General features: G+C 46.9%; 1 protein-coding gene across 15 annotated transcripts in view; it reads left to right on the top strand.

Moving 5' to 3' along the window:
* Positions 1-23,461, top strand: part of Pard3 (par-3 family cell polarity regulator) — a 506,727-nt gene that overhangs the window by 208,537 nt on the left and 274,729 nt on the right. For all 15 annotated transcript variants that reach the window (XM_060391770.1, XM_060391771.1, XM_060391768.1 and 12 more), the window contains exon 4: positions 11,460-11,638. In XM_060391770.1, the coding sequence (XP_060247753.1) occupies positions 11,460-11,638 (179 nt within the window). The remainder of the gene's footprint in view (positions 1-11,459; positions 11,639-23,461) is intronic.

Raw genomic sequence — 23,461 nt, 5'->3', positions numbered from 1 at the left:
TCTTCTGGTTATTGCCCTGAAGCCGAGCCTTTCAGGAAACATACCCGGATCCTCTTACAACAAACCAGTGAGATTTATAAATATTGATGCTTCCCGTGAAGCATACACACAAGCAGTTTGCTGTTGGTCTGGATTTTCATTTTCAGGATCTGAAGTCGGATATAGAGGGAATCCACAGGAGAGGGCACCTTTCTCTGTGTCTGTTAACAGGCATTATCCTGAGCTCACCAAATTTTGCCTGAAATAATTGTTTTGGTATAAATAACCATTTTACAAGATCCATACAGATTAAGGTGACCTCACACACATTAACCCAGGTCATGGCATGGGTGTGAAGTGCAAAGCACTTGTGTGTGTATCTATGTGTGTGTGTGTGTGTATCTATGTGTGCATGTGACACTCCTCCTTCATACAAGTCAACCAAGACAATAAGTTAAAATAAATTAAGATCCTCTGTTTCTAAGCTTTACCTCAAAGAAATCTATCTCATGTTTAATTCTTTTTCATGGTCCTTCTCTCTCTCAGTTAGGAATATTTACAGATCTTCACATCTCAGTTGAGTCATGAGTTGACAGTGTCTTTCCTGTTCCATTAGTATGAAGTCTGCTCAGTGCGTTTGCTAAGCAAACGCAGACTTCAGTGTTGAGGCCTCTGGTGCTGAGAACTTTGTGAACGACATGGGGTTTCAGACCCTAGACTGCGGGTTCTGATTCCTCCCGGGCTGGGTAGGAGCCCGTCTTTGTTGTGGTGACTGAGATGTGGACTCGTACCTATAAAATAGGGAAAATAACTTTGACTATTCTTTTTTAGCCTGCCTTTGAGGAATTCCTGTCAGTGTGTTAGACTCTCTCACATTGTTAACTGCAGTAAGTGTCCAACCAGGGCCAGTGACCCCCACTCCTGAGCGCCTGTTACAGATGTGAAGGACGTGCTAGCATGTCCATTACTCCTCCCTCAAGGAGAGCAATGGAGGCTCTAGATTCTCAGTGAAAGGTCTGCACACAGTGAAGGTGATACGCGCAGACATGCCACCATATGCTTCAGGACCGTGAATTCTTGCTCGCTGCCAAATGCACTTAACCAGTCAGCACGTACACGGCGCCTCAGTGAGGAGCTGACCGGAACCTGGAGCGTGCAAGAAAGGGACACGGACAGTGTGTGTCCTGCTCTCCCCCTTATAGGGGCACCTCCTGTCCGTCAGCCTTGACTCCACTTAGCTTCTCACCGTACCAGTCCCTGGCGACGTAGCGTGCACTTTTTCTCTTTAGTCCCTTTCTCCTCACTGAAATGTGTTTGCCACCAGCAGCTAGTTGAGCGATGACTGTAGAGTTAAGTACTCGGGCTTCTCTAGTGAAGATTCATTTTTAAGACCAAGACTCCATCTGTGACCGCAGGAAAGTGTGAACATTTTGGCTGGAGTGTATTGCAGCGGGTTTGCCTAAGCAGGTTTGGCGAGTGGCGTCCATCCCAGCAGTACACAAACAAACTCAGTAACAATAACAAAAGCTGACGCCTGTGGACACTGCCCTGGAGACTTGGGAAGAGGCTTGCCTCCATGAAGCAGTGGATAAGAAACGTGTGGGTGGAGCCAGATCTTCATGAAGATGGAGGTTCCCAAGTCCATCCTTTAATTGAACATCAGCTAGTGCAAGCTGTGGCTGGGTGATCCCTAAGTGAGGGTACTTTTTTATAGCATTGCAGGTTAGAGGTTAGAATAATAAAGGGATGGAAAAGTAATGCTTCTCAGAAGTTGGCCCGACAGTTGGAGAAGTCTGCAAATCCTTAATGAGATAATAGAAGACAAATGTCCAAGGAGAGCGTTGAACCTATTCAGAGCACCCCCATCCATCAATAGCTGATGGCAATTTTTGAGAGACAAATTTCTTGTCAGATATAGTTGGTAGTTTGATTCCATGATTGTTGAAGTGAACTGGTAAAGTGGGAGGGTTTGATTCGGACGGAGAGTGAAATCCTTACCAGAGTGTCAGCTTTGACCCGCAGTGTGTGGCGTCAGGCACCCCCGAAGCGGAGTCAGCTGTGCATGAAGGACAGAAATGCAAACTGAATAGAAAAACAATAAAATGAAAAGAATCCAGTGCTGGGATCCTGTCAATTTTGGCAGAATTGAACTGGCAATTCACTCTTTGTCTCAACAGGAAAAAAAAATCCTTCCCCTTGGGCTACCCAATATGGATCATTGTTTCTTCTTTGATAGAAAGGTTGACCTTATTATAATTGAGACATTAGATGTAAAAAGGTAGAGATAGCCAGCAGCACATTTATTCATCAGTTTCATTTATAAGCCAACATTTTTGCAGGCATTTCTTGTACCATTTTCTGTGCACAGAAAGGATTTAATAGTGAAGAAGAGTTCTAACTGGGGAAGTTCACAGCAACACAGCTTCCATTTGCTGCAGGAACCCGCGGCCCCGGCGCACCTGTGGCGCGCTGTGCCTTCCACGCAAGTGCTGAGCTGCAGCCGGGCATAGAGTGTTCACATCGGTCCATGCAAAAGTCACACAGCTCTCCCCTCAAGGGATAAACAGATGGTTCCTTAGGGAGTGACTGGGGCCTAGGAATACATGATCAGGTTACTGCAAATTGTGTCCCAACATGGTAACACTTTCATGATTCTTTAAATAAAAATAAAATTATAAATCAAGGCATTTTTAAGTACCTTGCTGGAAATCCAAGTGGGTAGGTTACAACAAAGCAGGAAATCTCAGCAGTAGGTCTCAAGACACTGTTGGAGATTCTTAGTCTTTGGAAGAGAGTGGTTTAAGACACTTCAGAGTGACTTATATAAGTCACAAAGATGTTAGGCCACTTTCGAAGATGGGCAGTAAGCACCTGTTTGGTGGCTAAGAAAGCTCAGGGTAATTTAGCTCTGGACTTGCAACGATCTAGTTATACATAATCATTGACATTTTGGTCAGTCAGCCTTTGTTGGAGGTTTAATGTGGAAAGGATATTTTGGGGGTGGGGGCGGGAGGGTTCAGCTAATAGATCCTAGAATGCAGAGACCAGGCCTTGTTCCAGTGTTGCTGTGACCCCACCAGGCTAAGAATTCTGGACCCATGTTTGATTGGTGGTTTAGGAAGGCATCCCTTGGTTTCCAAAGGGGATAGCACAGGCTTGGAGTACTGTAATTAAGCCCATAGCCCTGGGCTTTCCTCCATGGCCCCTTCTGAGCTTTGGGGCTGTCCTGAGCGGCCTGGTGGTGGAGCTGCTGACCCGGTAGGTCTGAGCTCTGGGCCATGAAGTGCGTGGAGAATTCTCTCCAGGCTGTGGCTTGGTGCACTCCCATTGGGGGGTAGGCCTGGTAACGTGGCCTGTGCCAGCAAATGAGCTGTGTCCTCGGGAACGGTGTAGTGGCTGTGGAGATGGGAGGAACGGTTGCGCTCTGCTCGAGGAGTAATTGTGCTATTTGTCTAGCAAGTTCTATCTGAAACCTTGCGGCTGTACGCTATTTTTAGGTTTGATTAAATATCTTGCCAGCTTATGCAGGGCTTTTGGAACAAGTTTATTCATTGCCTCAAGTGGTTAAATAATACATGAGTCAACTAAAGAACCAAAAGAAGCAGCAGCCGGTGCACTGAGGACGAGGCCGTTGGAAGTCTAACTTAACACTCTGTCTCCTGCTTAGCATTTGCTCCAATTCCTTATTAGATTTACCCATTCCTCACTTGTTTAAAAAGCACGTTACCTAGAAAAACAAATCAATATTTATGGTGCACTAGGGCCACAGAGAACCTGGAATCTCGTGATGGTTTATTGCTGCTTTAGCCTTTCTTCAAAGTGACGGTGACATCAAACGGCCTGCACAGCTGTCCGGGGCCGAGTACCACATTCCTCTGAGCTGCAGCCAGGAGCTTAATTATTAACGATGCCTATCTTTGAATTTTCTTTTTAATGTTTCAGAGGCTAGACTTTGAACATCTATATATTAAAATAAATCAGAGGATTACTTGGTTGGAAAGTTCTGTTTGTCATCTTTTTAAATACTTCTGTTTTCCTAAAATTGGGGCTGAGGAATTTCAACAGATAAATGTGTATTATTGCTAATAACTGTGTGAGCAAAACATCTAGGAGATTTTAAGTGATGCTGCAATGGGCCACCGGTCAGGATCGCTCTGTACAAGTCTTCTGATGCTTACTTAGAATCGGCATGAGAGTTCCAGTGAGGTGTTATCTAGACCATGATGGCCTGTGGGAGTTATCTTAAGATAGTGCAGCAGGTGGACACAGCCCTCGGTGTGGGTAGCAGCACCCACTAGGCAGGAGATTCAGACTAAGGGGAGAACTTGATCTGAGCACTAACGTGTGTTAATCTGCTGTGATTAGCTGACTCAAGGTCCTGTCCCGTGACATCCCCACAGCGATGGGCTATAAGCTGGAGTTGTGAGCCAAATTATTTCTCTCCAGTTGCTTTGCTCAGGGTGTTCTATCATAGCAATAGGAAGTGAAGCTAAGAAAAGATCCTGTGTTCCTATTTTATTCCTCGGTGGCCAGGGAAGCATGGGATTCTGTGTGTGATGAGACGCCAAGCCTCTCAAGAGTGGTACTCAGCCACAGTATAGGTCCTTATTATGATCATCTTCCCCAGGATCTGATCTCCTTGCTCACATGTTCTCCACCACGCAGCTGACTTTGAGTCTGTCCTCAAGGCTTTGGGTAGTGCTTGTGATACTGCAGCAGGTTTGGAGGTGCGCAGGTTATCAGTTCTGTTAGGAAGAGGATTGATGGAGGATCCTGGTTGGGGCCAGTGACCACCGATGAGATCACATGTCTGGTCCTCAGGGGATCTTTTCCGTGATCAATGTGGTCTCTGCGTTTACTGGTTAAGAACTAAGTCCTGAAAAAGGAGCTAATTCCAGGGTCTCGGGTCCAGGTCAGTTATTTTAAGGCTCTGCCTCGTGAGTCCTTTTGAGTCACTGACGTCATTTCAGGGAGGCCAGAAGGTAAGATATTTTCATTATTATTAAGCTCTATCCCCTGGGCTGGGAGGTGCAGGGGGTAGGCTCAGCTACCATGAGGCCAGGCCTCAGTCCCCAGCTCCAGGGGCACGAGGAACCCTCACTGTATTGTTGACTGGCTTCACACCTGTGTGGTGGAGCAGTCCAGAGCTAACTGCTGGCTCGCCAGGAAGCACGTGGCAGCATGTGCGCTGTTTGCTCCATGTGCTCTGCTGAAGAAAGCCTCACTTGCCACTTGGAGTGTTTGCCCAACCTTGGTGAATCAGGGCAGTTTCTTCAGCCTGACTTTAAGCACACAGACTTTAAATGGCAGCATGGGAAGCAGGCGTAAAACAACTCAGCTGTGTTTTTAAAAACTAAAAACCCTGCTAGGCAATGGCTTGAATTGGGAACCTTATAGGTTTCATTCTCTGTGGGGTGTGCGTACATATGTGTGTGTAGAGCTCAGGCTGATATTGGGTGTCATCCACCTTATTTTTAGACAGATTCTATTGCTGAACCCGGAGCTCACCCTTTCTGGTTAGGCTGGCTGGTCAGAGAGCCCAAGGAATCCATTTCTCTCTGCTTCCCAACACCGGGGACTCGGGCCTCCACAGCAAACCCTTTCCTCACCTATCCATCTCACCAGCCCTGGAACACTATTTTTATAAAGGGCAGAAGGATGCTGGAGATTCAGAATTTGGTATCTGGTTTTTAGCAAGTGGATGACAGAAGCCCATCAAACACAGGCAACGCTTTGACAGTATTTGTTGCCAGATATAAAATTCAACCTCACAGTGAAAAGTGGGTTTTGGAAACCTACACCCACTAGGAGCATGACTGACATCTTTCTACCCATGACCTGCTCCTGTTGACAGCTTCCCAGCCCATAACACACTCCCAAGGAGATCAGTGGAGACGTTGACATATGTGATTCTTCTGATAGGAAAGAAAACGTGTCAACATTGAGAAGATTGGCACAGCTCAATAACTAATATTTTCCAGATGACTAATGCTACAGAATTTTTCATAAGTAGATCACCCATTAAAGGTGTGAGATAGACAAGCCGACTTTGTAATGGAAGAATTCACACCCATGTTGTCCCTGGCCTCCGGGAAAGTGCTGTCCACAGCGTGGAGAGGAATCTCCACAGTTACCTCAGAAGCGGATTGGAAGGAGGTCTTTGCTCCAGCTCCACCTTTGTCAGGCCGTTTTCCACTGTGCTTTTCCATTTTGCTGCAGTGGAGCCTGCAGAAGCAGATATGGGATCCAGGTGTGTTCTGTTGTGTAAAACACGAAGGAGCGGCTGTCCTCCTCTGCTACACATGCGTTGCTTTTGTAAAATCATTGTCATAAACCCATATTGTTTGTTTACTAGGTAGTGGGTTTGTTATTGTTACTTAAAATGAAAAAATATTTGGGTTTTTTCTTTTTCATTTTTACTTATTCAGCAGGCACTTACCACAGCTGTTAGAAGCACTCACTTACTTTTTTGTTTCTGCTGTTGTTTTGAACTATGTAGCCCTGTTTGGGTCTTGGAACTTGCTGTGTAGACCAGGCTGGCCTTGAACTCAGAGACCAGCCTCCCTCTGCCTCTGAAGTGTTAGGATTAATTGCATACCCCACAACACCTGGCTCTCACTCATTGGGCATGGTCAAGGCCCAGGGTAAATGCCTGAGAACCACACTGTCTCAGCCTGTCCATCTGCCTTTATCACCATGCCCTCCAGACATGTACTTCTGCTAACCAAATAGGGCTCTTTTCTTTGTTACCTTTTTCCCCCTCTATGTACATGTGTGTTGCTTTAAATCTGCATTTATGGTTAGTGTTTGCCTCCTCCCAGAAGTGAAGAGGCTGTAGCAGGGTGTGTAGTTTTCAGCATGTGTGGTTCTGCTTTGAAGAGGACGATGCTCTCCTCCTCAGTAACCAATGCCAACGTTTATACTCCTAGGTAGAGACACAGTGCCCTTTCTGAGACATTGCTGAGCAGTGATGACGATTGTGTGGTCACTGAGCCCTGCCTCAGGAGCCTAGGCTCTGGTCTGGAGCACTGGTCGGTGACCACTGTTGTCTCTTCCTGGTATCTTTTGGAGCCCAGCTTTTCTGCGGCGTCACACGCTTCTCTGTTGTGACTGTATGGGACTCGCATTAAAAAAGAAAATCATTCAGACCCTCAAAACGTAGTCACTGGCTCTAATATGCTATTTCCTAGACCTTTGTGTTTTTGTAAGCTGAACAAGAACACCTTATAATTTTGATGCAGTTATGGAACCAGGGGTGGAAAAGCTAGTCCACACCAAGCGGGCACCATTACAGTGAGGGAATCCCCTCCTCCAGATCTGCATGTGAGTGCAGAGCCACGCTTGGTCTACTCTTCCTAGGTGTGTGTATTCCTGACACACAGTGTGATGCTGCCTTGCATACATGAACTGCCGAGATATATGTGCACACGTGCAGTGTTGGGAGCATCTCCATCTTCTCACACAGTCCTCACTTGATTGTGTTGGGAATGTTCGGGACCCTTTACTTTCGCTGTTCTGAAATACACAATGAATGATTCTCGGCTGCAGGCCCCAGGCTGTCCTGTCAGCTTCCAGAGCGTGTGCCATTATCTCATTGTCTTTGTATGGTTCCCTCCTCCTCTTCCTTCTAGCTCACGGTGCACGCTTCCACAAGAGCAGCCTTTTCGGCTTCTGCCTGTGAGTGAGTTGGTGTGCGTGTCCGGCTCCCTCAGTCGCCACGATGCTGGCATCTTTCCTTGTTGGGATAGCAGCTGCTGTGTGTGGCCATCACCCAGCTGCCATGGCCTCCTAGAGCCTTTGAAAGCTGGGATTCTCGCCTAGTTGTATGGTTACCTGAGAGTCTTCTAGTGAGAATTCACTGCTGATTTCTTCATTTAATTCTGGGCTTATGGTAGCTCTTTGGAATCAGTTTCTCTAAGAGGCAAATATGGCTTACTAGCCCCACAGGAGTGGCTGCTATCTCGGTCTACCAGGACCCTCATCATGCAGTTTCTGGAGCCCGGGGCTCTACGCTGCTTCATCCGCGTGGCGACAGCCTCGCCTCTAACACCCTCTCCGTCGTCAGCTTTATTTACAGACACAGTGATGTGGACTGAACAGATATGCATGGTGTTGAACACATTAATGGTAGCCTCAGAGTGCCCGAATGTGTCAGTGTCACTTAACGGGAAAGAAATTAAAGCGCTTCCCTTTGGGACTCGAATTCTCTTCTTCCTTCTCCCTCTGCTTCCCCTGTCTTGTATGTGTCTGACTCTGTACCTGCCTGAACGCTGTCTCAGGTTGTCTGTCCCAGTGAGCGACTTTGTGCTCTCTCACTGAACAGCACAGAAAGCATCGCATGAGGCAAGCAGTGACACTTTACAGAAACTCTTTAGGAGGGCTGGCTCCAGCTCACTGATCATAAACAAATGCTATCAAGCAATATCTATGCGTTATCAACATTATGGCGGATATCCATTTTACAAAGTTGCTTTCAGCATAACTTCTTCCAGGATCTGTTACCAGAACACGCACGCACGCTCCATTACTCGCTGGTCAGGGAAATGGAAGGGTATATAATTCAAGATTACAGCTGTGCATTATCTTAGGGTGTGAAAATGAATACCTGGGAAGGGCAGGTTGGTTCTTTTAAAGTCAGGTTAGACAAACAGGCTGAGTTCATAGTAGGGCAGCAGTCTCGTTAAGTGGCCTCACCGTGTGTTACTAACTTTGATGGTGAGGTCCCGTTCAAGTTCTAACCCCTTAGGCTATATTAGGGGTAGTTTCATAGTAATACGTTTCCGTGTGAATTTCTTTCATTTGTTTGGGTTAATAGGTAAACACAGCACTCATGTCTGGGCAAAAATGATAGTTCCAGGTAATGGTGTATGGAATCACGTGTGTAATGTATTCTCCCGCTGTGTTGATGCGGGCAGGCAAATCAGTGACTAAAGTCCGAGTTTGCTGTGGGACGGAACATACTTCTCTGCAGTCATTTTGTGGCAGGTAGCAGGTGCTGGTGTTAGTCCTAGGGCTGTGCCCACAGACTTTGTGAGCTTACACACTGGAAGCCGGGGAAGGAGATTGGTGCCGAGACCTGGTTAAGGGATGGAAAACCAACCCCAGCACCTTTACCAAAATTGACATCAGTGTAGTCCTTGGGGATATCTAGTCCTGTCAATTTGGGGAGTAACTTTGTTTCCTTCTGGTAGAGGACTCTCCTTAATGTATTAGTACACATCAGTCTTCATGTGTGTTGTGCATTTGTCTCAATTGTGACTATCTAGTTCGTATTTGTTTTATTTACGTAGTCACGGTGTCTCATAGAGCCCAGGCCAGCCTGTGGCCAAGGATGATCTTGAACTTGTGATTCCACTCTGCATTGCTGGGATTACAGGCATGTGTCACTGCTCGCTAAGGAAGAATTTATGGATTCCTTTGTGCTAGGAAAGTGCACTCTGCCAATAGAGCTAGACCCCTAACCTCAATTTTTTTTATTGCAAATTTTAAGTAATGGCAACTATCACAGGTAATTTACATATACTTAAAAATTGAAAATTGGCTCCCGTAATTTTTATGTATGCACTCCTGTTAACTTAAGATAGCCACACCAATGTCAAACTCGAGTGCTTTTCTGCTTGGGTGGCATTGCCCAGCTTGTGGAACCCTTATCAAGGTGTCGTGGTGTGAATGTACGTACTACATTCAGCATTTCTGTGCTTGGCTTGCCAGTTTGGATCCTGAGAACTGTTTTGTTAGACTTTTGTTGTTGGTTGGTTGGTCTTTTGAGACTAGGCCTCGCTGTGTAGCTCTAGCTATCCTGGAATACAATGTTTAGTCCATGCTGACCTCAAACCCAGAGAGATCTCTACCTCCTCTGTCTGCTGAGTGCTGGGATTAAAGGCATGCACTACCACGCCTGCTATTTGTTAGAGTTTTTTTTTTTTTTTTTAAGTAACTATTAAAACTCATATCCTAGGTTTGTTCCCTGCTTTGGTCTGACATCCTCTACTGATACCATAACAGATATTGGCCTGAATTTGTTGCAGATTATTTAACACAGTTAAGGACAGACACATTCTACTTCTGCATGAATATGCAGTCTTCTGTGGAGGGGTTTGTATGAGTGTATGAGGGGGTTTCTACATACTTCTTTAGGACTCGCAAGATTGCTGTACTTACTGTGTTCTCCTTGCTGTGACAAAATACTTAGGAAAGCGACCTAAGGGCGTGTTTATTTTGGCTCACAGTGTGAGGGGACAGTCAGTCCACTAAGGTGGGGACATCCTGGCAACAGTGAGCAGTGGCTGGTCACATGATATTACAGTCAGGAAGTGGAGAGAGAATGAGGCTGGAGAGCCACTCGGGTTCTCCTTTTCACTCAGTCCAAGATGGCAGCCAGCGCCGCACCCTTTGAGGGTGGTTCTTCCGTTCTGCTTAAACCTCTCTGCATACATTCCCATAGGCACGCCAGAGATGGCTCCCAGAAGAACCCAAGACTGTTTAGGTTGACAATTAAAATCATCTTCAGGAGAAGCAGCGGTTTTGCTCTTTGCATTTCTCTTATAATACTTCATTGAAGAAAAGCCGAGTTTTATTCCGCATAATTCGTTAGTAGGCTGTCCAAGCATTTTCTAAATCCTGCGTTTCTAATTCTGTAAATACAATTAAAAGTTGGCTGAAATTTTGTTTTCTTGTTTTGTTAATTGTCTTACATAGTATTTAGGATAATTTATCTAGATATGCTGGTAAATAAGAACAGTGTGGGTTGTTATTCTCAGTTTGGTATTTATCACTGGCCCGGCACTGACTCTTACTTAGACCCCATAGTAGCCTTATCAAGCAGAATATTATCTCATCATTATCCCAGTATCATGTGACCGGAGGTGGAGAGCAGCTGGGCTTCTTGCCCAAGTAAGGAGTGGTGAAGCTTAAGCACCAGCCCTGGCAGCCCTTATCTGTCTCCTTCTCTACCCAGCATCCCTCTTCTGTCCCCCCTCTTTCCAGCATCCCTCCTCTGTCTCCCCTCTTTCCAGCATCCCTCCTCTGTCTCCCCTCTTCCCAGCATCCCTCCTCTGTCTCCTTCTCTACCCAGCATCCCTCCTCTGTCTCTATCACTACTGGGCAGCCCTCCGTCTCTCACCAGCTGGGTGTTTGAAGGCCCAGTAGGACTTGTGTTAGAGTGCTGGCCCCTGTCTCTCTTTAAAAGCATTACTTTGGATGGCAAGGCGGCTTAGCAAATAAAGGCACTTGCCTCCAAGTCTAGAAATCTGCACTCAGTCCTAGCACCCCACAAGGTAGGAGAGACTCAACTGGTGAACGTTGTTTTCCAACCTTCGCACAAGTGCCATGGCATACACACACCCGAGTTCATACACAGACACACAACAATAAACGTGATAAAACCTTAAATTACAAACGTAGAGAGAATATTAAGGTCTGAATGCGTCTTTCCCAGCGTGCTGTTGGTTTCTGCTAAGTCCCACCCTCTCTCTGTGTAGATATGCCTCTTCACATCCGCCGCAGCAGCGACCCGGCTCTGACCGGCCTCTCCACGTCTGTCAGTGACAGTAACTTTTCCTCAGAGGAGCCCTCCCGGAAAAACCCCACCCGCTGGTCCACGACAGCTGGCTTTCTCAAGCAGAACACCGCTGGAAGTCCCAAAGCGCGTGACAGGAAGGTAACTGCCCCCGCTTGTTTCTGCAGCCTTGGCACCCTCTGCCTACTGGTGCCACTGCTGGTGCCAGTCACACGTGCCGTGTGGAGACTCTAGTGCATGGTGTGTTTGAATGTTTTGATAAAATTAAATGCTGTGTGGTCATCTGTGGATCCATGATAGTTTATCCGTAGATTAAAAAGGTAGCCCCCCCTTCTCATGCCTGCACCCCTCTCCTCCCCTTCTGTCTCCTCTGTCTCAGGGATGGAAGCCAAGGCCTTAACAAGTCCGGAAAGTTCTTTAACACCGAGCTGTAAAAACAGCCTCTGAATAAAACCTGAACACGAAGCGTTACCCTATAAAATCCCTTTCTTTTTGGTTTCTGGTTTTTCTCTTCTCTCTTCATAGGAGATTTCTTTTTTCTGCCCTCTGCATGACCTTCTAGAGGAATGAGCGCACGCCTGCGCTGGCTTAGGAAGTGTAACAGAGACTTGACAGGCCAGCGGTCTAAGCATAGCCAGGCTTTTGTCCGTGACTTTGTTTAGCATCTTGAGTGGGTGACTCAGGTGTAGTGTCAGCAAACAGACCTGCTTTTGTCATGTTTGAAACACGGAAGGGTTTATTCTTAGAATTCACTTCTCAAGGGTTCCTGGAAAAGTCCCAGAGTCTGTGCAGCCTGGCGTGTGTCTGGCCTGTGTCTCGGCAGGTGCATCCCAGCAGCATGCCCGGTAGACATTGTGTCCCCCCAGGTGCCTGCCTCACTTTCAAGTGCTGCCCGAGTGACAGTGGGCCGGGGGATTCCCTTGGTCGTCACTGCTGCTGGAATTTGAAATCTCCCACCGCGGACTTCAGGCAGGCGGAGCCATTTGTATGCAGGCCAACTGGTTGGGGCTCCGGGGAGCGATCATCATCCTCCCCATTTCTGCAGCAGAGCAGGGCGTGCGAGGGCCATATGGAGATGCTTAGAATAATTAAGCTGTGCACTTCTGCCTTTGTGGTAAATAGCATGTACCTGTCATCGCGCAGCAGGCGGGAAACCGGGAGAGCCGTGAGGCCCCTGTGCGCCTCCAGCGCCGCCGCTCCCACAGGGAGAGTCCACACGGGCAGCCATGCCACCCCACACGGGCAGCCATGCCACCCCACACGGGCAGCCATGCCACCCCACACGGGCAGCCATGCCACCCCACACGGGCAGCCATGCCACCCCACACAGGCTCTTGGTCGCTCACACATCCTCCCGTGCTGGCTCTGCACACCTGCATGCTCAGTATTGCTATTTTTCTCCTACTGCAAAGATTTTTCTACTTTGAATTTTATTAGAGAATATTTTTAAACAATTCGAAGTATTCTACTGTAGGTCTATTCTGATTTATGATCCTCTCGCTGTTGGGCACTTATCAGTCTTTTCTCACATTGTAAATACTCGTATTGGCACACACCTTGTATATAACATTTTCCTTCTTAGAAATGGTGACATTCCCAAAAAGCCTTCCCTCTGCTACACAGCACAGTATTCCATGTTGCACATAGCCTCACGCTCCCAAAGGAAAGGCCTGGATTGGTAAAAGCCCCGTGACATGTTCTCCTCACAGAGGACACAGAAAGACCGTGGCCAGCATTGTATTTTCTGGTGTTTTAACTTCTCAGTTATTAGCTTATTAGTCTTGTCTGAATTACATGCTAAGGACTGGAGAAGTGGCTCAGGCGTGCCCAACTAGTCTGTTAGCTACAGTTCCAATGGATTCAATGGCTTCTTCAGGCCTCTCTGGGCACCAGACATACAGGTGCTGTGTAGATACGCTCACAGGCAAAACACCAACACACATAAAGATACAAAAATCTCAAATTATTGCTGGTTAGTACCGTGAAACTACTATCTGCATGGATATTGGAAACCAAAACTGGGGTGCGGGGAGGGAGTCCTTTTCAAGAGCAGCTAGTGCTTTTAACCACTGAGCCATCTCTCCAGTCCTAGGTATATAATTCAGACAAAATTAGTAAAGATTTTCATATCGTCTGTCTATATCCATCTATCATCTATTTATCATCTATTATTTATCACCTGCTATATCTATCATCGATTATCTATCTATCCTCTATCTCTATCAATCTTCTATCTATCTCACTCTACATTTCTGTGTTTTCAGCTGTGAAAAGACCTCACAATTCCCTATTGGGAGAGAGGATGGCACAAAAGATTGCCTGCTGACTGGCACAGAGCACTAGTTATTTTTTGTTTTGTTTTGTTTTTTTCTGGAACCATGAGAGCCCATCTATGATTCACGATTTTAAGATGTTGCAGTGCATTATCAGCTTGCTGTGGGTGCTTGTGCTGTGGAGGTGAAGGCAGGTGGACCGTCAAGGAGGATGTGAGTGCATGTTTCCACCGTGAGGGTTAGGGCCAGCCTTCACGGGCTTGCATGATGCCGAGCCCGCTAGACCTTCGAGTAGGCTGCTGTGGGCTTCTGGAATTTGTTAACATTTGTATACTTTATTTGGGTATGCGAGGTGGAGGGAGGGAAGGGAATCTTGCCTTTTTCGGAGTTCTCTTGGGGGGAATTCCTCTGTCCTGTCTGCAGCATTTGATGGCTGGCCACCTTCGCACTGTGTTTGAGACGGTGTGTAAGTGGCTTGTTAGGCATTGCTTTTCCGTCTGAGATCTCACGTGCAGTAGATACGCACCTTGCGTGAGGTGGTTTTAAGCTGTGGGAGTACTTCAGTCATTTTCCTGCCTCCTTGGTCCTTTTATTCCATCAGGACAGCTGTGACTGAGGTCAGCTAGTGTGTCAGAGCCTGTGGCCTGGTCACATAAATGTGGTGGGAGGCCCTTACAGAGGCATCCAGCAGGTAGCTCACGGCCTGCACTGCCAGTGTGTCCTCACAAGCAGCACTGTCCGATACTGACAAATGATACTTTCAGTCCTTTACCTCCTCACTTGGAAATTAAACAGTGGTAGATTTAGCGTGAAACTGCACGTTGGCAAATTTCCAGGAAAGAGCCTCATCCAGTTATGGAGGGGAAGAGCTGTCATAAAAACACCTCATGTTGCTGTCAGTGGCTTTTTAAGTTATTTATTGTGTTTTCGGAGAGGGGCTTTGGACTGTTTCTTGCCCCTTAGCTTTTGTGGGTCTGTTTACTGACCATGCTTAGTGAGTTTTTGAGACTACCTTGACACACATAGTCGTGCTGCACCTGTCTCAAAAAGAGGTCGTGAGGAGGAGAGGGGAGAGAACATGTGGGGTGAGTGTCACGGTTATTCAGAGACGTCACAGAAGCTGGGACATACATTTGCTTCTGTGACATTTAGTTTCTTTTTATGCTTGGATAACATACTTAATCACTTTCAAATTCAAATCAATTAAAATTAACTTACTTTAATTGTTTTGAAGCTATCCTATAACTGGCCTGAAACACTGGCTCCTCCTTCCAGACTTTCCCTACCTGGAAGTGGTCTCTCTGTGTGGAGGCTGTGCTGAGGGCTGGCTGGTCTCTGTGTGGAGGCTGTGCTGAGGGCTGGCTGGTCTCTCTCTGTGGAGGCTGTGCTGATGGCTGGTTGGTCTCTCTGTGTGGAGGCTGCGCTAAGGGCTGGCTGGTCTCTCTGTGTGGAGGCTGTGCTGAGGGCTGGTTGGTCTCTCTGTGGAGGCTGCACTGAGGGCTGGCTGGCCTCTCTGCTGCAGTGTAATACAAGAGCTTCAGACCCCCAGCTCCAAAGGTGAGAACAGCACAGCTCAGTCAGACTGCATCTCCGGAATATGCCTGCTCTGGTTTTTCAAGCATGAGAAACACTTCCATCTGGTATACAGATTAATAATTAAAGACCTCCTTACCCTGTTCTGAAGGGTTCCTTGTGTGTATTCCGTGTGGCTCAGGGTCCTACAGAAAGAAGCCAGAGGGCATTGTGACCACCAGGAGCTGGACTGGCTTGGAGGCTCCTTGGCGTGGGTGCTGGGAACCCAGCTCAGGTTCTGTGAGGAGCAGCAGGTGCTCCTCACTGACTGTGGAATGGTCCCCTGGCCCTTCCGCTTGCTTCTTCATTCTGTTTATTATGATGTCTATGTTTACTTTTCTCTCCACTCCCTCACCTGTCTCAAAACCACTTTGACTCTCTGCTTTCTGTTCTTCATACTTTATTCTTTCGAACCATTGGTCAAACTGTAAGTGCACTGTGATGTATTTTATAATTTTGGTTGTGAGCCTAGCCCTTAACAGTGGGCCGTCTCTTTAGCATACATTTTGCTTCTCTCTAAAGTAGAGGCTGAAGAGATGGCTCAGTCTACAAAGCGATTGCTATGTGAGCATGACGGGCTGGGCACAGTCCTCCATTGCTGGAGGTGGAGGCAGGCGGGCCCTGGGCTCTCTGGCCGGCAGAGTAGATGGGAGTTGCTGAGGCCCAGGCCAGTGGGAGACCCTGTGGGCAGTGCCTGAGGAGAGAGACACAAGGTTGTCCTGTCCTCCGCACACATAAGCCTGAACATGTTCACTTTCATTCTTCCACACAAACATAAACACATGCTCTTCTGCACACATATGTGCAATATAATACACTAGTACAGACGATGCATAGAACAGATACAATTAGGAAGTCCAGAGGTACTCTTGGACTTGGGTATAATGTTGTATATAAATAAAAATGCAAGCTGACGTTTTTGGATCTTTCGTGACTATCCTCAGAGCCAGGCCCATCACAGTGGGGCGTGAGCCTGGCAATCCCACTCCCTCAGAAGTGTGGATTGGTGCTCAGTAGACCATAGTGACTTCAAAATTCACCAAGTCTTTGTCCACTTAGGAGCATTTTAAGCTTTATCTCATCTTTTAAAATTGGGTTTTATGTTAAGCTTTTGGTGATTTAGGTCATGAATGTAACTGTCTTGTGTCACAAAGTTAGATCCAGCCACTAATAGCCCTACCATTGGTGAAAGTGTCAGCTTAGTTGTTAGGGGCCGGAGGATGCACACTGTGGTTCAGCTGGGAGAACCCGTGGTGCCATCATGTTGGCAGCCTTTGGAGACGTGTGCTCCAGCCTTAGGTTTTAGCAACATGGGAACAAAATTGTCATTTGTTGTGGGAAGCTTCACTTTACTATAGCAAGGTAGATGAAGAATTAATCTTTAATTCTTCAACGGTTTGTTCTGGCTCATAGTTCTGGGTGGAGGAGATCTGAGTGTGTGGGAAGGCTGTGGAACCCCACAGTGTGTCCCTGCCTCCAGGAGGCAGAGAGACGTGTGTGGAGCTGATGAGCCGCTCTCTCCAGCCAGTGAGCACAGGCTTCCCATGAGCCCTCCCCCTACACGCCACAGCGCGTCTCTGTAACGCCGCTCTCAGATCCCAGATGGAAAGGACGCGCGTGCCCTTGGTGGGACTTTGCCCGAATTTAGTTTCATTTCAAAGCACTGTGTAGTGCTTTGTATGTTGGTCACGAAATCGCCTCTGGGTTATTGGTACTGTTGGTTTTCCCATTTTATTGATGAGAAGACAGACTGGGCGATTCAAAAATAACTGAACATGATGAAGCTGTAACGTGAGTTCAGATTTTCCACTTAAAGAGATTTATTCCTAACACTTGTTCACTGTTAATTGTGTTCTCAGGGCTGAGACACAGCTCAGTTGACAGCACTCGCCTACCGAGGGGAACCTGGCCCTTTCTGATGGTAGTCAGTCCTTTCTGACAGTGGCAGTCCACACCGTAATCCCTGGAGGTGGAGGCATGGGAATCAGGAACTCAAGGCTATCCTTCCATGGAAAGTTGAAAACCAGCCTGGGCTAGAGACATGTCTCAGGAATGAGTGGGTGAATGTGTGAATAAGTAAATATTGAAAAATGGACATTAATTTGGGAGGATGTGAGTTTAGCTGAGTGGTAGAACGTATGCCTCGTTCTGTGAGGCCAGGAGTGTGATCTCCAGCGCACAAATTCTGCCACCTTCCGATACACTCGGAGGCTTGCTGTATGGCCACATGCCTTTTAAGCTGAATATTTCCAACTGTAAGGATTTCATAATTTTCATGAGGAACTTTGGATCTGTCAAGTGCTGGGCACTTCCTAAGCCTCAGAGTCTTAAACCTCAGCAAGTCTGTTGTAGCCTAATGTTCCATTCTTGGGTCACAGAGCTATTTGTGCTGGGGACCAGAGGACCCACGTTTCATTCCTGGCGCCCATGTGGGGTGGTTCACAGCCCTAGCTCCAAGGAGTTAGGTGCCCTCTTCAGATGTGTGAGAGCACTGCATTCACCCGAGTGCCCCACCCCCATACCCATGTGCCCCACCCCATACCCATGTACCCCACCCCATACCCATGTGCCCCACCCCATACCCATGTGCCCCACCCCCATACCCATGTACCCCACCCCATACCCATGTGCCCCACCCCATACCCATGTGCCCCACCCCCATACCCATGTACCCCACCCCATACCCATATGCCCCACCCCCATACACATATGCCCCTCCACATGCATGCCCCACCCCCACATACACGTAATTAAACATAAAATAATTTAAAAGATGTGCTAGCTTCGTTAGTATTATTTCTAATAACCTGTTATGTCAACTGATCCCCGTTCCTTTTTCATGCCACTTTTGTTGGTCTCTTTTCTCTATTTCTTAATATTCTTAATAGTTTATTGTTTTTGAAAGTGATATAGTCGTCTTTTATCTACGTAAATGACTCAGAACAGCTTAGTACCACAGAGTGATTATGTCGTTCTGCTGAGGCTGCGGGTCTCAACCTTCCTGACGCTGCGACCCTTTAATACAGTTCTCATGTTGCGGTGACCCGGTGACTCCCAACTGTAAATTATTACACCGCCTTACTTAGCTAATGTCATGAATCATAATGTACATATCTCTGTTTTCTGGTGTCCTTAGGCGACCCCTGGGAAAGGGTTACTCCTTCCCCAAAGGGGTCGCGACCCACAGGTTGAGAGTTGTACTCAACTCCCATGGATCCAAACTGGTAGTCATAACTGAATTTAAAAACAGATGGAACTAAAGAGACACATTTCCTTCTAGAGCCGTCCCTCCCCCGACACAAAGCTGTGCACTGTTTTCTTCCCTGAACATGGAGCCTGCCACCTCCTGTTTGAGATTGGTCGTTCAGGACAGTTCATTCCCAAAGAACAGAGACGGAAACGGACGGACAGTGACTGAATGACAGAAGAAGGTAGCTAACTACCCGAGCCCAAACCCGGGTTTGCCTCAGCAGTGGTATTCACCTGTCTCATGATGCCTCTATACAAGAAGGCCAGGGCGATCTCCTCCCTGTGTCACCCCTGAACCTCTCAAGTGGAATTGTGAGTCAAAGCAGAATTGAGGGATGTAGGCACCCGACTAGGGATTTCGGAGAATTCTCTCCCATTAGAGGAAGCCCCAGGGACCTGGTAGCTGACTGACTTTTGTCCTGGGTTAGATGTTGGCATAAACAAGACTTGGAGAGAAGAAAATGGGAGAGACAGCTGGATTGCTGGTTCTTTGCCAGCATTGCTCATGGTTTCAGAAATATAGCAGCTTTAAACAAGGTTGACATCAGAGGAAGCTGGACAGAGAGCATATTGGGGCTCTTTGTCCCATCTTTGCAACTTTTTCTGTAAATATAAACATTTTTTTTCCAAAAGTTGTGTGGGTGATACCTACGGTACATGACTCGGGTGAGGTGAGCAGCCAGGGGGCAGACTGCGGAGGACCAGAACGTTTCTTGAGCCTGCTGACACCAAGGCCCTGCTCCAGTGTCCAATTATCGCTAGAAATGGCATGCTTTTGACGTCCCCTATCTGTTATAAGCCTACATTTCAGCAATGCTTGTTAGCTTGAGAGAGAGGCTGAAGTGCGTAGCTGCAAACCCTACCTTTATTTTTAATTTTCCTGAGCTATCCAGATGCCATCCTTAATCGGTTCCCGATTTACCCCAAGTGATATTTTTGGTAGTTGCAAGGTCTCAACAGAGGGACTCAAGGTTCTCTGCACCCCTGATCTCAGAGTTACAGTTTTTAATTGTAACTGGGGAGAGTGACTCAGTGTCCAGCTCGGAGAACCCACTTTGTCTGCCAGAGCTTGGATAGAGGGTCTGTGTCCTTTAGCGGTCCCACCTCCATTTCTTCGCACGTCCTGCTCCCATGGAGAGGTGCGTTGTCAAGCCAGCATCTGTAGAAGCAGAGTTTTCATGTTGGGAGCAGCACTATGCAGGATGAGATTGTGAGGTAGATAAGCACTTTTAGAATGGTGCCCACGGACATGGCTTCCCTGAGGAAGTCTTGGGAAGACTAAAGCCGAAGGGGAAAGCTGAGGGGATGGTAGCCGATGAACTTGCGTGAAAGTTCCCCACCTGTTCTGTCAGTCCATCCAGACCCTTTCAGCTTGTAACGTTTTGAGAAAGAAGTGTTAATGCTTTGCTTTGGCAGAGCAATGGCATGTGTCACAGGTGATTTCCTTAAATCCACGCCAGATGAAGAACGTGTGGGGAAATTCATCTAAAGACTTGCCCGTGTGTTTGGATGTTTGGATAATGGCGTGAATGAGGCCAGTGGACCTGCAACCACCCCTCGCTGCCTCAGGCCGTTGATGGCTTCCCTTGGCATTATGTTGATAGGTTTAGAGGCAACACACAATTTAATTCAAGATGAAAACATTTAGAGTTGTGTGTTTCTGAAAGAAACAAATGTGGCTTCCACATCTCACCTCAAATTCAGAAGGACACAGCACTGTAGAATGCTTTTAAGCTGCTTTGTTTCTCAGTTAAATGGCAGGAATGAAATGTTGCTCTTTGTCTTGCTGTAGCTCAGGAAGGTGAGCCAGGGAGCTGGGGTGTGGCTCAGAGAAAGAGCACTTGCCTGGCACACCCCTCCAGCAGACACCCCATCTCCAGGAGCATGCCTGTGTGCGCACTCTCAGGCCCTTCTGGGGCGTTCCACATTCAGCCTGATGTGAAGACTTAGGTTTTGTTTTTGTTATTTTGTTTTTCTGTTTTTTTTCTTTTTTATTAAATTTTTATTTTTTATATTAGTTTATTTACTTTGTATCCCAGCCATAGCCCCCTCCCTCAGTCCCTCCTAATCCCACCCTCCCTCCCTCATCTCCCTGCCCCTCTCTAAGTCAAGCCATGTACACCGATGTGGTAAAGCAAGGCCTAAAATTACCCTTGCGCTGTGTGTGTCCTGGTCGGGTTCTGGAGGAGTGGAACTCAGGGGTGATTGGCGCTCCCGACTCGGGCAGTGTGCAGCAGTGGCCTCCAGAACCTGGTGACTGCTCCGTCCATGAGGCTGGATGCCTCAGCAGTCCTGATGTAACCCGGAGGCCTGGAGGGTTCTCGGGGAGCTGCTGGTCTTCAGTGCGCTCTGGAAGGCTGAGGAAGCTGGCCTCCATGCTGCTGGACAATGGTGCAGCTGATGCAGGGATTGAAGGCTGCAGGCGGGCACCCCCACGTTCCTCAGGGCTGCTCCTGTCTGCTGCATGCTGCTGCTGGCTCTCGGAGCCTCTGTGAGGACTCGGTGACATTGCCTCGGGTGTATTCAGATACCCTCCGCTCTGCTCTGCTCTGGGTGCTGAGCTGTCTCGGTGGTGGTGCAGACATTGGTGACGTCTAAAACACTAGTCCCAGCATTTTGCAAAAGGAGAGTTCAGCCTGTGCTGTATTTGGCATGGGTGCGTTATCACCCTTATTTCTAAATGTTTTAACAAGGATATATTTGGTCCATGCCAGGAACAACTGTTCATCCGCTGTTCCTATTACACAGTAGCAGTTGACTCTTCTAATGGCGGGAAGCCAGGCTCACAGTCTCTGGTTAAGTATCTTGAAAGTGTTTTTGTTGTTCTAGGGCTGTCATTTCCTGAGGAACTGATAAGCTGCTGAGAGGTCTCTGTGTGTAAAGGCCGGTGCACTGAATTTTACCACGGCCCAGGTTCACAGGCCAGAAAAAGTGATTCCTCCACACTGCCCTGTCTTCCCCAGGCATGTGCCCTCTCCCAAACAAATGCAGTAATAAACATAGTAATAAGGAAGAAAAGACGTTAAAATGCAGAATTGAATTCTTTTAAAGTCCTGGCTTCTGTGTGGAAAACCGTGTGATTTTAAAGTCTTCATGTCACACGGGAGTCCTTGAGACCATGTGATCCAGGGAGGGGCAACCGTGAAGATTTGTGTGTTGAGTGTTTTGTATTTTACAGTCTTGAGAGACTTGGTTTTAAAAGTATGTCAGGAGTTTTTGCACAGAAACTGCATACACTTGTCAGCAGGCTTACTTGTGCAGACACAAACGCCCATCCCCTCCATGGTAGTCCTGAAACAATTGCCTGTTCTCAGCATCCTGGGAAAGGTGGGCTGTCGGGTTTCTGAGAGAGAAAGCTGCTGCCAGGCTCTGGGTGGTGCTGTGGGTTTCTTCCTGTTGAATTGTGGCTGGCTTCAGGAGAAGTGCAGCAGAATACGCTTACCTGCCTTCCCTGGAAGACAGATGTCCACAGGCAGCCTGCCAGGGAGCTGAAAGTAATGTACAATTTCTGGGCCTGGGACTTCTTACACCTGCTGATGTCATCAAAGCGTTCAGAGGGAGAGTCGCTGATCACAGCAGCGGCACCTGCTTCTCTGAACACTAGTGACTGGGACAGCCTCTTATGTGAAGATTTTATGTTGCAATTTTTTAAAAGATAGTGCCTCCTTGGATTTTTTAATATAATCTCTTAGATAAAGTCTTCAACTGTAACAAATTATTGCTGTCATTAGCAATCTAAGTGGTCATTATTGTTTTATTCTGCACTCTCTGCACATTCATTCATTCATTCAGAGAGTATTTCACTCTGCAGCCTAAACTGGCTTAGAACACACTACATAGGTACTCAGACTGGCCTTAAACTTGCTGTGATCCTTCTGCCTCAGTCTTCCATGTACCAGGATTATAGGCATGTGCTACCGTGCTCAGCGTATTTTTATATGAAGAGAAAAATATCTAAAGAAAAATATTTACTTTTGCTTGAATATTTACTGGTGTACAGAATTTTTGCATTATGTGAAGTGAAATGGATTTAAAAGGATGTTTTCTAAATTATTACTTACCTTTTGTGGGGTTTTACAAAGCTATGAAGGAAAAAAGATTTGATAGTTTAGTTTTCCTGTCTTGAAGTTGTGATGTATAAGATTGAAAATACCTTGATGGGAAGTTTTTACTTTTTGTAGTTAGAATCTGTAAATGAGTGTATATAATCTGGCCTAGATACAGTTAAGACACCCATATTTTAATATATCGGCCCAAGCGTGTTTCAAATGAAAGCAGAGTGTATTATACATACTTCATTGGGCAATCGTGACCAACCACATGTGATATAGCAAAAGCCTTTTATTTTTGAGGTTATCCCATTTGCTGTTCTCATAAGAACATAATACACTTCCAGGCCCATGCTGCAGCAGGTACCTAACCATGGTCTTCGGTAAGGTTACATAGAAGAATGTGTCTAGAATGTTAGAACCTGCATGATATTGACACCAAGAATCTGGTTCATGGGCATTAAAGTATATTTGCAGCCCTCTTTACTCAATTGGTAATGTTTTAGAGGGCTGTAATTTGCAGTCTTTATATGTGCATTGATGCATGGATTCACTGTTGAGGGCACCGTGAATTGGGAACACTTTTATTTTATTGTGGGACCACTGCCTGTTTTCTTATCTGTGAACTTCTCAGAGTTTACAGTACACATGCGAAATCGGAGACGATAGAAAAGGACTGGTATTTTGATCTTTAGCCAAAATCTTTCCTAATGTTACTGTCCCCTACCCTGTTGCATGGATTATGTCCTAATTGCGTTAACTGGAGAAACAATCCACCATCTTTGTAAATGTAATTAGAAGTGATCACTCTTGCCATAGGT

The sequence above is a fragment of the Meriones unguiculatus genome, chromosome 10 (genome assembly GCF_030254825.1).
Source record: "Meriones unguiculatus strain TT.TT164.6M chromosome 10, Bangor_MerUng_6.1, whole genome shotgun sequence".
NCBI classification, from domain to species: domain Eukaryota; kingdom Metazoa; phylum Chordata; class Mammalia; order Rodentia; family Muridae; genus Meriones; species Meriones unguiculatus.
This window is presented reverse-complemented; position numbering and strand designations above follow the sequence as displayed.